This window comes from Trachemys scripta, chromosome 11, assembly GCF_013100865.1.
Source record: "Trachemys scripta elegans isolate TJP31775 chromosome 11, CAS_Tse_1.0, whole genome shotgun sequence".
Taxonomy (NCBI): domain Eukaryota; kingdom Metazoa; phylum Chordata; order Testudines; family Emydidae; genus Trachemys; species Trachemys scripta.
In genome coordinates, this window is record NC_048308.1 from 56,659,770 (window position 1) to 56,676,347 (window position 16,578).

At 40.3% G+C, this 16,578-nt stretch overlaps 1 protein-coding gene across 5 annotated transcripts in view; it reads right to left on the reverse strand.

The window, feature by feature from the left end:
• Nucleotides 1-16,578, reverse strand: part of C2CD6 (C2 calcium dependent domain containing 6) — a 61,233-nt gene continuing 44,655 nt past the window's right edge. For 3 of the 5 annotated variants that reach the window (XM_034786112.1, XM_034786111.1, XM_034786115.1), the window contains 3 exons: nucleotides 16,019-16,405; nucleotides 10,397-13,360; nucleotides 1-551 (listed from right to left, as the gene is read on the reverse strand). In XM_034786112.1, the coding sequence (XP_034642003.1) occupies nucleotides 177-551; nucleotides 10,397-13,360; nucleotides 16,019-16,405 (3,726 nt within the window). In that variant the 3' untranslated portion in view covers nucleotides 1-176. Of the gene's footprint in view, nucleotides 552-6,711; nucleotides 8,018-10,396; nucleotides 13,361-16,018; nucleotides 16,406-16,578 lie in introns of those variants that run through there. The other 2 variants (XM_034786113.1, XM_034786114.1) reach the window with 2 other exon arrangements.

Sequence of the window (16,578 nt, forward strand, 5' to 3'; positions counted from 1 at the left end):
TTTGAAGAAGCAGCACCTTTAATACAAGTTAATAACAGAATATACACAATCAAATAATATGCAGTGAGAACATTTATTTATCATTACAATGGGAAAAAAGTTAGAAGATGATGATGAAACATCACCCTCCCCATGACACTCGTCTTAGCCATATCAATAGTCTGTGGTTGAGTTCATTAGCCATCCTTTTGGGGTCTCAAGTTCTGATGTAATATTCTTTGGACAATCTTACAAACAGCTGCCCACTTTTCAGAAGTCATTTCCACCTGCTGCTCTTGACTGTCTAGAATATCAAATTTTGAACTGGTAGCATTTCCTGGATCATCAACAACAGAAGGATCAAGTAAAGTTGTGTAAGAACTTGCAGGCTGTACTCTGCAGCTCTCTTTAGTTTGACTACAAATACTTGGAGCAGTGAGTGGTCTTGCAGAATGTAGTGGCTGGTACATGCTGACTTCTGGAACCTCTCCTAAATCACACAGAGCCCTTTCAACTGCTTTTTCAAGATGCCTAAACATTTCCATGTCTAATTCTTTTTTATCTGCATAATTCTGAATATTAAGATAAAAACAGATCTCATTAACAAATTGATTCAAGCCTTTAAAACTTAAATAGTATAGACATCAGCCAACATTAAAGGGATATAACTTAATAAAAATGATCTCATATTGCCAATAAAAAGCAAAGGTGTTTATACACAAATAAAAGCATTCTGAACCATCAACACAGTAACTGGATCATCACTTATCCATAAACCATGTCCCTCTTTGTCCCCTTTCTAGAGTATTTTATCCTCAAAGCTCATCCAATTATTATTATTATTATTCATAATAATAATTTGTATTGCAGTAGTGCCTCAATCAGAATTTGGGTTACAATGTGCATTTTATGAGTTTCCTGTGAAGAACTTAGAATAATGATGGCCACTGTGTGTGTATATTTATATATGGATGGGGTGGTGGAGGGTAGAGCAGGAGTGCACTTTTCTATTCATGGATCTCAAACTGCTGTGCCAATTACCTCAGTAATCCCTTCACCCGCCACTTCAGTGTAGCCACCTCTGGGGTGAAAAATAAAAACTGTTTAAAAGAACTCAGCAACACTTACACAGTAGTTTAAAACAGGATGTGTTGTCTATCATAATCCATTAAAACTACAGGGAAATCTAGGAGTGTGGGATGCAGTTATACAAACTAGAATTTGGCCAGAACAATATGAGTAACAACCCATCTCTCACAAAAAGTGACACTGGATCTTTATAATGATGAGAAATAAAAGTGAAACACACTAGAAATGTAAAATTATTTTTCTGGGCAACACTGCAAAACACCCTGATGAACAGATAAATAAGCTCAGCTTCAAAATCCAAACTGAGATAAAACCAACACAAAAAGTGTAAATCAAGCTCTCAAAATGTAAGTGATATGAAATGGCCCCAAAATCCACAGCATGCTTCTTCTTTGAGTAGTGTCACTATGGGTGCTCCACTGTAGGTGCGTCTGCCCCTCCGCCCCCAAAAAAGGAGAAAAAGAAAAGGACTTTGTTCTTTTGTCAACCCCCTGGATGGGGGGTATTCCCAGCTCCCTGGACTTCAAGAAGTGCCGCGGTTGCAAGGAATTTATCCCAGTGACTGATGGACACTCTCAGTGCTTTCGCTACCGGGGAGAGAAACGCATTCCACAGAAAAAATGGTTACTCACTGTGATGGTGCACCCCCTAAGACTTTATGGAAATATGCTTGTGAATGTATATATGACATAACTGGAATATGTTTTATGCTACATATGCCATGTAACATATCTCTGTAAAGGTTATGATCTACTGAATCTATTCATCCTATTTGTATGCATGTATCATTTTTGTATTCGAAGTTATGAATGTTGGCTGTGTACTTGCTTGATTTTTAAGTACCCTTAGTAAAACATTTGGTCAGCTTCTTGAGAAAGGAATGTGCAAATTAAGTGCCCAATCAAGAAACACTTAACGAACAATGGTTCTTGGAAGGCTCCAATCCACATAAGAAGTCTTCCTGGAGACATTCAAGATAGCATGTGGGCAATGGCTTCTGCCAGTAAAAACTGATTCATGCATGGACATGTGACTTGCCCATATGACTCCAAAACTCCATCTTGGAGCTGGACTTTGTATAGGAGAGAGGAGGGAGTCTCCACCCACAAGAGAAAGTCTATTTAAAACCTTGGGAGACCCCTCCATTTTGTCTACAGCTGGCTCAAGAGATAGCCTCTCCACCCCAAAGGATACCTGAAAGAAACTGGAACAAAGGACAGTAACCACAGGGGGGTGTGAGTGATTGCTGGACCCAGACTAGAAGGAGACTAGTCTGTAAAAGGAAGCTTACTGGAACACCTCTGAGGGTGAAGTTTTATCTGTACTCAGTTTTCTTACTGTATTAGGCACAGACTTGCATGTTTTATTTTATTTTGCTTAGTAATTCACTTTGTTCTGTCTGCTATTACTTGGAACCACTTAAATCCTACTTTCTGTATTTAATAAAATCACTTTTTATTTATTAATTAAATTAACCCAGAGTATGTATTAATACCGGGGGGGGGGCACAAACAGCTGTGCATCTCTCTCTATAAGTGTTATAGAGGGCGAACAATTTATGAGTTTACCCTGTATAAGCTTTATACAGGGTAAAACGGATTTATTTGGGGTTTGGACCCCATTGGGAGTTGGGCATCTGAGTATTAGAGACAGGAACACTTCTTAAGCTGCTTCCAATTAAGCCTACAGATGTTAGAGGTCGTGGTTCAGACCTGGGTCTGAGTTTGCAGCAGGCTAGCGGGTCTGGCTCAAACCAGGCAGGGCACTGAAGTCCCAAGCTGCCAGGGCAGGAAAGCAGGGACAGTAGTAGTTTTGGCACATTAGTTGGCAGCCCCAAGGGGGTTTCTGTGATCCAACCCATCACACTCACCTTCTTGTTGTTGTTCTTTGACATGTGATGTTCATGTCCATTCCAATCAAGTGTGTGCGCGTGTGCGTGGCAGCTGGAAACATTTTTCCCTAGCAGCATCTGTCAGGTTGGCCTGGGTGCCCCCTGGAGTTGCACCTTCATGGCGTTCAATACAGAGCCCTGCCAACCTGCCACCCCCTCAGTTCCTTCTTGCCGGCTACTCTGACAGGGTAGGAGGGTGGGTATTGGAATGGACGTGAACAACACATCTCAAAGAACAACAGTTATGAGAAGGTGAGTAACTGTTTTTTCTTCTTCGAGTGCTTGTTCGTTTTCATTCCAATCAGGTGACTCACAAGCCCAAGTTCAGGAGGGGGGTCAGAGTCGTCCACTGATGGGAGCACTGCTCTTCCAAAGGCCGCATCAACGCTGGCCTGCTGGGTGATCTCGTAGTGCGTCGTGAAAGTTTGGATGGAGGACCACGTCGCTGCTCTGCAGATTTCCTGGGTGGGAACCTGTGCCAGGAAGGCCATTGAAGAGGCCTGAGCTCTGGTGGAGTGCGCAGTGATTAGGGGAGCAGGCACACCTGCCAGGTTGTAGCACTCACAGATGCAGGATGTGATCCATGACAAGATACATTGAGAGGAAACAGGAAGACCTTTCATTCTGTCCATCACTGCCACAAATAACTGGACGGACTTTTGGAACGGCTTTATTCTCTCGATGTAGAAGGCCAGGGCCAGCCTTAGGGAAAATGGCACCCTGGGCAAACTTGTATTTTAGCGCCCCCATCAATCCTGGCCCCTCTGGGCTCCAGGGGCTTCTCCCACCCCATCACCTCTGGGCCCCGTTGAAAGGGATGCCAGAGCTCAGCCGTGGCTCAAATTAAGCACTGGCAGGGTGGCCTGATACTGGCGGGTGCTGGCCGGGCACCCAGCTCTGAAGGCAATGCCACTGCCAGCAGCAGTGCAGAAGTCAGGGTGGCATGGCATATGGTGTATTGCCACCTTCTGTGCTCCTGCTGTGACTTGTGGTGCCCGATGCTCGCATGTGGCTCAAAGCAGGCTTCGCACTGTCACACATGGGCTACATCTTGCCAGAGCCCATGGACTTCCTGGCTCACCTGGGGCACCATTTCAGATGCGGGGGAGGGGTAGAGGAAACTTTAACCATGATTCCAGAGACTACTTAGGCACCTGAAAACTCTAGGGTTTTTGCAGATACAACTTAGGAATTAGCTGACAGTATCTAATTGTTATATAAAAAAAGAAAAAAATATATACAAATGCCAATTAAAGCCACGTTTAAAGTTTATATGTAAATTTAGAACAATCAAGAGATAATACAGCAAGACATTACCACTCCCAAGCCTTGAGGTATCAGTTCTGGAGCTTTAACGCAGATATCAGAAACACAAATTTGATACTTTGTACAATATCTTTAGTAGAGATAAATAAAAATAAATAAAATCTGCTTACTTTCTCTAACAGACACACTGTGCTACTGCCATTATCTCCTCTATTTTAGTGAATTGTTTTTCACTTAAAACATAATTTTAACATAAGTGATTAAGGTTTTTTCCCCTCTTTTATTAAGAAAGGGAATTAATTTTTCTAAATTATTTTGGCATTTATGTTTACCAATCACAATCATGTATGTGACTCACTAACATTTGACTCCATCATTGCTATTGGTATCATAGCTAAAACTGCATTTATTTTCATGCAAATTTTAAGTTATTTTACAGATATAACTAAAAATACAATCTGAAAATAAGAAACCTTCATCTGCACAGTGTCTATAGTTATGTGTTTAGCTAATGTTTTTTAAACTGGCATTACTAAAGTGAGTACAAGCTAAAGTTACATTCTAGGAGGAGACTATTATTTGACTGTTATTCATTATTTAAAGTGGTACAAAGCACAATATGATAACAACAGTAATAATGATAATTACTCCAGCCAGGACAGATTAGGCATTTTAGAACTCACTCCTCAAAGAAATCAATGTAACCATAAGAGAGAAATAAAATTATGAAATGCATAGACAGTCAAAAAACTGAAACAGCAGCACTTTGAAAGAATAAAATTACAGAGACTATATGTGTATTGCAGGAAGTACCAACAAGTAACAACAACAATATAAGTACTCCAGGGAGGTACGGTGTTTGCAGATGTATCGAGTGCTTTACGCAGAAGTCCCAAAACATGAGGGGAGAGGAACGTGCACCCCTGGCCTGTGTTCCTGGCACAGGGGAGAGGAACGTGCACCCCTGTTTGTTGACACAGAACATCGCTGTGGTGTTGTCTGTCATAACAGATACACGTCTCCCTATCAAGTGGTCTCGGAAAGTTATGACCTAACTACTAATACTAAACTAACACTAATAAACTACTGAGAACTAACTATAAACACAGTGACAGTTCAGTCACAGAGATCCCCTTGAGGCTGTCACCTGATGTGCTGGAATTACCTCTGAGCCTGTTTTTCCCTGCCAGCTTGGGACTCCAGAGCCCTGCCTTGTTGAGCTAGACATGATAGTCTGCTGAAACACAGACCCAGGTCTGGTCCACGCCCCCGAAGCTGCAGACTTTAACCAAAACCTGCTCAGCAAGTTACCTATTTCCAGTACCCAGACACCCAACTCCCAATGGGATCCAAACCCCAAATAAACCTATTTTACTCTGTATAAAGCTTATATAGGGTGAACTCATAAATTCTCCATCCTCTATATCACTGATAGAGAGATATGCACAGCTGTTTGCTCCCCCAGGTATTAATCACTTACTCTGGGTTAATTAATAAACAAAAGTGATTTTATTACGTATAAAAAGTAGGATTTAAGTGGTTTCAAGTAATAACAGACAGAACAAAGTAAGTTACCAAGCAAAATAAAACAAAATACGCAAGTCTAAGCCTAATACATTTAAGAAACTGAATACAGGTAAATCTCACCCTCAGAGATGTTCCAATAAGCTTCTTTCACAGACTAGACTCCTTCTTAGTCTGGGCCCAATCTTTTCCCCTGGTACAATTCTTGTTAGTTCCAGCGCAGGTGATAACTAGGGGTTTTCTCATGAGTGCAGCCACTTTTGTTCTGTTCCACCCCCTTTTATATCTTTGACACAAGGTGGGAATCCTTTGTCTCTCTCTGGGTTCCCACCCTTCCTTCTAAATGGAAAAGCACCAGGTTTAAGATGGATTCCAATATCATGTGACATGTTCACATATCCTGTGAGACTTCATTACTCGCTGGCTGGCACCCAGGTATACAGGAAGGCTTATAAGTAAACAGAGCTATTTCCCAACAATTGCCCTAGTTAATGGGAGCCATCAAGATTCTAAGCCACCATTAATGGCCCACACTTTGCATAGTTACAATAGGACTTCAGAGTAATACTTCATATTTCTAGCTTCAGATACAAGAATGATCCTTCATACAAATAGGATGAACACACTTAGTAGATTATAAGCTTTGTAATGATACCTTACAAGAGACCTTTTGCATAAAACATATTCCAATTACATTATATTTACATTCATAAGCGTATTTCCATAAACATATGGAGTGCAACATCACAAACACTAAGAGTGGACACTGTCTAAACACACTTGCAAAGCAAGAGCAACAGGTTCTTCCAGCTAGCCGTCACCAGCAGTAAGAAGGAACTGAGGGGGTGGTGGGTCGGCAGGGCTCTATATTGAATGCCATGAAGGCGCGGCTCCAGGGGGTGCCCCGGCCGACCCGACGGATGCTGCTAGGGGAAAAAGTTTCCAGCTGCCTTGCACGCACACCTGATTGGAATGGACGTGAACAAGCACTCAAAGAAGAAGTGTGGTTTGTGTCAACAACTGAAGCCCAGATCCAGAAAGTACAGAGAACTGAGGCTCAAATTCCTACGCAAGGAGTCAGCTCTTCAACCACCTCAGCTGTGGCAGGGAGACCTCACCACAACTCTCTACTTCCAAGGGAGGTGAGCCCAAGAAGACGCTCGCAAGCTACTCACATAAAGCCTCCAAGAAAAGGTCCTTGAGTCCCCATGGCAAGTCCCCATTGAGTTGAAAACTACCTCCAGCTCGATTAGTATCATTGGTACCCCTGGCACCGAAGCCATCTTAATCCAGTACTCAGAGTATGTCAGGTTGCCCAAGGACCCAATGGGCATAGATAAGGAACCACCAGTACCATCAGGTTATGAGAAAGACAGAAAATCTGCCCCGGGGAAGGCTCCACCAGTTCGGACATCATTACCACCTGTGGTACATCAGGCACCAACAGACCATACTATGAGGTCCACATCACCGTCCCCGTCGGTACAGGCCTCTCAGCATCGACAACCACTACTAGTACCAACACCTTTGGCACAGCCGGACTTCCAGTGCGTAACAGATCTTTCGGTGTCTCTTGCATTGGCTCTCCTCTGCTCAGTACCAGGGCCCTTATACTAAGTTCACCCAGAGCCTTTGACTCGCCGATGACTTCTTGCTGTGCACCGCCCTTTTCGTCTTCCAAGTCAGAAAGTGAACAAGAGGATGTGGTCTCCCAATGCTCTTCTCACCTGCCAAATGGTGCCCAATTTCACTATGGACCTCAGTGATATTGTCCTTTTGATCCACAGCCTCCCTGGTTTGGACATCCATGGTGCCAACCACAGGGTTCCTTCCCACCCTCGCAATGGCTATACTGAGATCCCTCGCAGGCTCAAAGACAACAGGCCTCCCGTAGTTCTAGTGTGGCCTACCAGAAACCAAGGAAACACACTCCTCCAGCTGCTGCAAGTGCTTCTGAATCCCCTAAAAAGGCAAGGGAGGAACAGGAGGAGTTGAGGAGGAAGTTATCCCTCAAGTCCATGTCTCATCATTATCGCCAGATGAGACAGTGATGCCCCCTCCACCATCTATCGCAGATGACTTCAAACTGTTCCAGGACTGAAGCTTTACAGATACCACTACAAGAGGTGACTGAGTCACACCACAAGCTAATGGATATTTTACATATCTACAGTGGAGCACCCATAGGGACACATCTCTCAAAGAACCATCATTACTGCACAAGGTGAGTAACAACTTCTTTCAACCACTTCTTCAGTAGTGAGTACCCTGATAGATATAATAAATGTAACAAAACAGTAATAAAAAAAGACATGTTAAAAATGACACAAATGTATAGAAACAGAAAGAGAGAGTAGGCCCTAATGTCTGAAATAGGCTTGGTGGTAATAACCTAGTACATTTCATACAAACATCCAAATATTTGTTTTAATACAGTGGATTACATTCTGTTCTCAGCCAGATGTTTCATTGTCTATTGATCTAGACAGAAGGTAACTAACCGATACAATGACCAAGTTCTCCTCTTAGTTATACAAGGCAAGCTCCAGTTTTACCTTTCACAAAGCCATACTAACTTTCACCTATTCACTTATGTTTTTAAAATGTAACCTTAAGCAACCCATAAATATCTCAAGTCTTTCCTAATTTAGAGCAAATTTCACCAAGTCAGTTGGAGTTTTGACTGAATCAGTATTGAGGGCTGTTCTAATAACTGGGCCTACAAATTTACTTTAATTGTAAGCTTAACTGGAAAAAGTATATAAAAGTTCATAAACTGTTACAATAACCTATAACAACAAATGTTAATAAAAAGTAAGTTAAATTGCTTTTAATAATTAATGTTACAAACAGGTGCAAAAAAAAAAAATCCATCAAAAAAACTAAGTCCAAACAAAAAGGCCACATCAATATAACTCAAGGACTGAGTTAAAATCATGCTTAGTAAAAAAAACAGAAAATGTGGAACCAAAAATTAATTGAACCAAAATTTGTGTGTCAAATATTAGGCCTAATTGGTGGACATAATAAGGAGGGAATTGGCTATTCCACCCACTATTCCCTTTTTGGGTCCTTAAAGAAAGAGGCTTTTGAAGGGGAAGACAGAAAAACGGACAGAGCCTAGTGAAATGAGTTTCACTATCATGGCTGCCCTGCCACCACCTCCAGGGACCCCAGGCTTTCATCGTCCTAATCCTAAGAGATGTCCTGATCAGATCAGGCCAGAGCGAAGGACCCAGGAAACATCCACCCCTATTAGCTCCAGGTAAATCCCAGACACCACCTGGAATAAAATGAGATTGGACTTTAACAACAGCAGCTCCAGCCCAACTAACTTCTTTTTTTACCCAAAAGAACAGTTATTCCATCCTTAATACCATCTAAAAGACTGTCAAACAAGGGGGGAAGGAGGGTCCTTTTAAAACTCTCTCCAGCTAAAAGGAAAGGGAACAAAGAAATGTTGTTAAAATAAAAGTCTTACTTAATACTTTATATTTCAAATGCTTTACCTGTTTTTCCTCCTTTTCCATATCGTTAATAAAAGGTTTAAAAGGATTTTTAATGGTTTGTTTGCTATGGTACCAAGCAGGCTAAGGTGTCTGCATACCAAAACCTGAACCTTGTTTAACATTGTTTAATATTGGACAGTGATTGGGTTATGTTAACACGTAGCTCATATATTCCATCTAACTTAATACAACAGGGCCCAAACCTTCAGACCTTACTCACCTGGGCAGTTCCACTAAAGTCAATCCTAGCAAACAAATCAAAGAGACCGTTCCTCACCTTTGGGAGAATAGGTGAAGGGAGCTTTTAAAGGAGACAGCTCCCTTTCAGCCTGGAGGTCTGACTCAGGCCTTGGCACTGAGGGAGGCTTACCAGCCACACTACACATGCCTGAGAGACCTTTTTAGGAAAAAGTCATCCATACTCTCACCCCCAAAGCCTCTGCAGGTGGAGATTCTGGATTAGAGTGTCTTTTGGTGCTTCTGGGCTTTATCTGAGAAGGACTTGTGGGTATTACAGTCCTTGGTCATGTACCCTTCAATGGGGCATAATCCTTTATCATGTCCACTGGAAGCAGGGAACATAGGGTGGGTAAAAGGAACATCTCAAATTCCAAATTCTTAGATGTCTTTAAGTGTCTGAGGCAAACCAAAAACTATAAAAAACTGCCAAAATCCCCCTTTGCGAATGTAGACTAGAGGCTACATTTACTCTCTAGTAAACTTACTACATTATTTATAGTTATTCACTATTATTTCACTAACATGCCAGAGGAATTGAAATGCTGGTTTTCTTTGAATTCCCTGGCAGGGAGAAGGTGAGGAACAGCTAGAAGAGTGAGGTATTTAGTTTTGATTTTTCTTCCCTATTTGGACGATAGTATACATACGCGGGGGGGGGGGGGGGGGGGGAAAGAGGACTAGGGCAGAAGGGTAACAATGATTTCAGTGTCGGGCCTGCCTACTTGGAAGCTATCAGTTTATGAAGAGACACTGTACTAATAATTCTGCCTCCAGATATTTAGAAAGTCATGTATTTAGTTTTCTGTTTCAGACATTCATGAGGTGGAAATTTGAGAGAAAATTATTATTCTTACAGGTCTATTTCCTTCTGCACACCAGTCAAATGGAAACTACTCACGTATGATTTTTCTTGCAATGCTTTTTCAGAGTGCTGTAGCTGTGGTTCAGACACTGTGGCTGTTGGTATCTTAATAGACTTGCTAAGTGATTTCTTTGGTCTCCCATCATTCTCTCTTTCTTGCTCAGCTTTCTGCTTCAGGCTTTCCTTTTTCAAAATGTTTGAGACTGTTGAGTCTTTTGAATCCTTCTTGGCTTCTGAAACACATGATCTTGGAGGTGGTGGTTCAGAATGTTTTCTATGTTTTTCCTTTAAGATCTCCTTACAGTTATTCAAACCATGTTTTTCCTTTTTAAACTGTGTGCACATTAATACTTGTCCCTGGGGTGGGTAGCATGATGCAACGTGCTTCTTAGAATGCTTAGCATGCTTTTTTTTGCCTTTTGACTTCTCATGAGACTTGTTTGGTGACTTAGTTTCTTCATCAGACCCTGAATGTACAAAGATAAATGTTTGAGGGTTTACGGGAAAGGACAGTGTTGGTTTGCAGAGATATTCCTTAAGTTCTGTTTGGATAGCAATATCATGGGCACGTAAGGAAGGTGAGTCTATTGTTTCATGTGTTCCCTTCAAAGTCTCATTCGGGGGCTTTGGTTTTAAAGATTTGTCAAAATCTGTGTTTGAATATGCTACTTCCGCTTTACCAAAACAACTTTGTGGGTCTTGACTCTCTTTTTCTAAAGTATTTTTTTGAGGAAGGTGTATTACACTATTGATTTTAGTTTCATTGATTAGATTTGCCATCACACATGTTACTTGTCCTGGAACATTCTCTACAGGAAGTTCTAACTTCTCTTTTCTTAAAATAGGCTTTTCATTTATTATAGTGAGTTTATCAAGACTCTGCTTAGAATGACATTGCCCTATCTCAAGTATATCTGTATCAGTAACTATCAGTGGTTTTCCTTTAGCATTCTGGCATACTCCCTTTAATTCTATCTCATTGATTAACTCAGTTTCTGAAGCACTTTCTATAGGAAGGTTTTGCAAGTTGTTGCTTAAAACAGATTTTAGACTTTTTATTTCTGTTTCAGAAAGTTTGTCTCTATGATCTTCCTTCAGTATTTTGCTTAAAAGAGAGTTTAGATGTACTAGTTTTGTTTCTGAAAGTCTATCTTTAAGGTTTTTGGTTAAAAGAGATTTTAGACTTAGATTTTGCTCTTCCCCGGGTAAATCTGATTCCACATCCCATGACAGTCTTTTGTTAGCTCTCAGCACAAACAAATTGTGGTATATCTTCCTTAACTCTTCCTCTGTGATCAACCCTATTTCAGAGAGTCGTTCTACAAGATGGTCTTGGATCTTTTTGCTTAAAAATGACTTTAGATTCATTATTTCTGTTTCTGAGAGTACCTCAAGAAGGAAGTCCTGTATATATCCACTTAAAACAGGTTCTCCTTTTATTATATGTGGTTTAGCAAGACTCTCATCAGAATGAACTTGGCTTATATTGTGTAATTCTGTCTCCAGTGTCATTGGTTGTCCTTCCAGAATGTTCAGCAAGGAATGGTTCTGATGTACTGTCTCTAATTCCTCTTTTGTGATTAATCCTGTTTCTGAGAGTTTTTCTAGGAGATGATCCTGGAGACATTTGTTTAAAAAATCCTTTAGACTCATTATTTCTGTTTCCAAAAGTCTTTCTATGAGAGAATCTTGGAGAGTTTTGTCTGAAGCAGATTTTAGATTTATTTGTTGTTCTGAAAGCCTCTGCTTGTGACAATCTTGTCCTATCCTAGGTGAATTTGTCTCCATAACCATTGGCAATTTGACTTTGCTGATCTGCATTGAGTGGTTTGGGTGCTCTTTTCCTAACTCCATCTCTGTGTTTATCCCTGTTTGTAAATGACTCTCTGCGGCACAGTTTTGTATGTTTTGACTTAGATATTTTATTATTATTTCAGGTTCTGAACATTTTCCCCTGGATTCACCATTCCTCTTCTTCGATAAATCTGCCTCAGGGTTTGGCTGTCTCTCATCAATCCTTGACAAAGAAAAGTTTTTGTGTTCCTTTCCTAACTTCACCTCTTCAGTTAGACTTGTTTCGAAAAGCCTCTCTATGGGAAGATATTGTAGATTTTGGTTTACAACAGATTTAAGATTTATTTCCATTTCTGAAGGTCTCTTCTCACAACTATCATGCATTTTCTCAGCTAAATCCATCTCCAAAATCACTGGTGATCTATCTTTAATTCCCTGCAATGATAGGTTCTGGTGCTGCTTTCCTAACTCCAAATCTGTGATTATCCCTGTTTCAGAAAATCTCTCTATGAGACGATCTTGCAGGTTTTTACTCAAAACAGATTTTAAATTTATTATTTCTGCTTCTGAAAGCCTTTCCCTGGAAATATCTTTTCCTTTTTCAAGTAACTCTTTCTCTAAAACAACTGGTGATCCATCTATAATACTCTGTAGGTTCTGGTATTCTTCTCCTAATTCTATCTTTGTGACTATCCCTATTTCTGAAAGTCTCTCTGCGACAAACCCATCAAGATTTTTGCTTAAAACAGATTTTAGCATTATTACTTTTATAAGTCTATCTATAAGAAAGTCTTCAAGAGTTTTACTTAAAAAAGAGTTTAGACGTACTATTTCTGTTTCTGAAAGTCTTTCCTCTTTGCATTTCTCTGGCAAATCTGTTCTTATAGCCTGTGTTGGGGACTCTTCTTTAACGCTAATCTCATCCTCCTCTAATTCCATTTTTGATTCTATAAGTTTTAATATGGACAGGTGCTGACCGTTCTTGCTTAAAATAGTATCTACACTTCTTGCTGCAAATGTTGAAGATGCCTTGACAGGTGGATCTTGGTCTTCTTTAATCTCTGCACATGAAAGTTTGTTTTTCAGAAGAGTGAAAATAGGCACTTCTTGATCTTCTTTATTTTCATTCTGTGCACTTGATTGTGTTCTATCTACATGTCTCAAAAAAGGTTCAAACTTGTCTCCACTAAGAATAGGTTGCTGGTACTGTAACATAAAACACAAATCAACTAAGAAAATATTTTCCAGGGGGGATTAATTAACAATTTCTTATATTACAACAGTGCACCAGTTATTTAATTTTCTCAGAACAGTTATTCAAGACTGATTAAATAAAAACGTAAGCAAGAAAAAATGTTCTATGAGAAATTTCAATATGAATAATACCCAAAATGTGTACAAACATTAAATTAATCCAAATAAAAATTCTGTGAGATTGTAAAATGGAAATAAATGCCTAACAGTGAAACAAACACAGATTAAGGCTAACATTTTCAAACTTTAGTGCCTAAAGTTGAACACCTAAATCCTTATTTATTCACCTAATAAAGAGGCTTGATCTTCAGAGGTGCTGAGCATCAGCAGCTACTATTGCTTCCAATGGAAGCTGTGGGTCCTAAGCCCCTCTGAAAATCAAAGCACTTTTTTTTATGTCTACATAGATATTTAGCAGCCTGACTTTGGGCACTGAAGCTTGAATATTTTGGGCTAAATGATTTACCCAAAGCCACACAAGGAGTCAGTGACAGAGCTAAGATTAAAATTGTGGATTGCTTGGCTCCCTTTCCTGTGCTTTTATCACTAGACTTGACCATGCTGCCTGCCTAGTGTTACTTCTTTGGGAACATGTCCCGGACAACCAAAAATCATAGTCTTCAACCCTATAAATCAAGAAATCTTCAAAATTCTGTGTTAATGTTAAGGCTCTAACATAGGGTAGGTCTACATTTACCTCCAGGTCTGGCGGTAAGCAATCGATCTTCTGGGATCGATTTATCGCGTCTTGTCTAGACGCGATAAATCGATCCCGGAAGTGCTTGCCGTCGACACCGGTACTCCAGCTCGGTGAGAGGAGTACGCGGCATCGACGGGGGAGCCTGCCTGCCGTGTCTGGACCCGTGGTAAGTTCGAACTAAGGTACTTCGAATTCAGCTACGTTATTAACATAGCTGAATTTGCGTACCTTAGTTCGAAGTGGGGGGTTAGTGTGGACCAGGCCATAGACTAACAAAGATAAAATTAAGATGCTACTGCATCTCACCTAAAAAGCTTTGTTAAGCAAAAGACACTGATGATCATATTTTACAAGTAGCCACCTCTAATTTTCCAAGTACAAAACTGCATGCAAGCAAGTTTCTGCACATACAGATCTGTTATTTAGAAGGCTAACTTGTATTTTACATATTCTAATGCCTGTTTATTTGCACAGATGTAGTAACAGTGCACACACTATTATTATTACTATAACTGAAAGAGTAGGTGAAAATTTGGCTCAGAGTAGCTACAGCAATTCCCCTTCAAAAAAGAAAGCATGCCTCTCCACGGTACCTAGTTATTAAATAAGGAACTTAGAACTTGTCTACAAGAGAAAGTTTTACCCGTTATACCTGTATCACTATATCAGTATAACTGCCTGTTCAGACACACTTATTCTGGTAGAAAAGTAGATTTTTTCAATTTAGCTTAAATCGTTTCCCAAGCGACATAAGCTAACCTGAAAAAAGGCACACATACTGGAGTGTCTACATGGGGGTGTGTGTGTTATACTGGTATAAATATATTGGTTTAAATTCACACTTGGGCTCATATAGATAAGACCATGTTTTAGACCCAAATTTACTTTCAACCCCCACAGAGAATTACTTATATCTGCAGCGCTGTCGACAGCAGCAGAGCAGAAGTAAGGGTAGCAGTACCGCAACTCCCCCTACAATAACCTTGTGACCCCCCATCCCAACAACAACTTTTTGGGTCAGGATCCCTACTCAATTATAACACCATGAAATTTCAGATTTAAATAGCTGAAATAATGAAATTTACAATTTTAAAAATCCTGTGACCGTGAAACTGACCAAAATGGACCGTGAATTTGATAGGGCCCTACTTATATCATATAGCTATTCTCTAAAGATATGAGACACTCAGCATTCTTGGATACATGCTACTGAGCAAAACCAAGGAGGGAATTCTCAAAGCTTGAAGTCACTGACTCCAGGAGCATGAATCCTGTGTCAGCCCCTGAAATGAAACTTACATGTCCCCTTATAGCCTTAGCCTTGAGTGTCAATTTCTTTTCAAAGGGAGATGGAAACTACTTAAGTAAAAAGTGATTAAAAAAATTAAATACGACAAAAAAGTTACAGAGTCCTCAACACTGTGGAAAGGAGGGTGGATGAGTTATCATCAGGCATCACAATGTATATCTCAGAACAGCCATCACAGGAAATTCACTTAAATTTTAAAAAGAATAGTCACTTAGGGTATGTCTTCACTACCGGCCGGATCGAACCAACGGGGATTGATTTATTGCATCTAGTCTAGACGCGATAAGTCGATCCCCGAGTGCTCTCCCGTCGACTCCTGTACTCCAGCTCGGCGAGAGATGCAGGCAGAGTCGACAGGAGAGTGGCAGCAGTCGACTCACCGTAGTGAAGACATCGCAGTAAATGGATCTAAGTATGTCAACTTCAGCTATGTTATTCACGTAGCTGAAGTTGTGTAACTTAGATCGAGCCCCCCCAGTGTAGACCAGACCTCAGGGTGTAATGTTTGAGAGAAATAGTTAGACCTAGGTTTGGAGCACTTTAAATAAACTCACTATTGACACTGATGTATTGAAACAGTCTGTATATTACAAGTAGATACCTGTATTTCTATTACTGGATAATTTTCTAAACCTGACAGGTCAGGCTTCTTTGATGATATGCCTGCTGGTTCCAGATCTTTTATTACTTCTTTGCCACGACTGTTTCCCAATTTTGTTTCCCTCTCTAGAGCTATAGCAATAATACTTTTTGAGTCCACAATTTTGCCTTGATCTTCTGAAGATTTCCTCTTCCGATTTTCAGATACTTTCTTAGTTGGCAGTTTTTGAGAAATAGTAGATGCAGATATTCCAGTCTCTCTGGTAAGAGAAAGAGGATTTTCTTCAGATTCTGCATGTTCCTGGGCATCACTTAAATCTGTTTTCACACTTCTCAGTATGGTCTCTGCAATTCTCAAGGGCAGGTCAAAATCCTTGCTGGGTTCAGTCTGTAATTAAAGAAAAAATAAAATTATTTTTTCTCTAATAATTACTAATATTTTTTAAAGGTCAAAGTCCAAAATGCAGCCTAGAATGAGTAGAGGCATCTCTCATGGAAGTCTCTGTGTCAATTTCAGCAATGAGCTAAATGGTGGTATATAGTTAATCATCAGATTTGGGT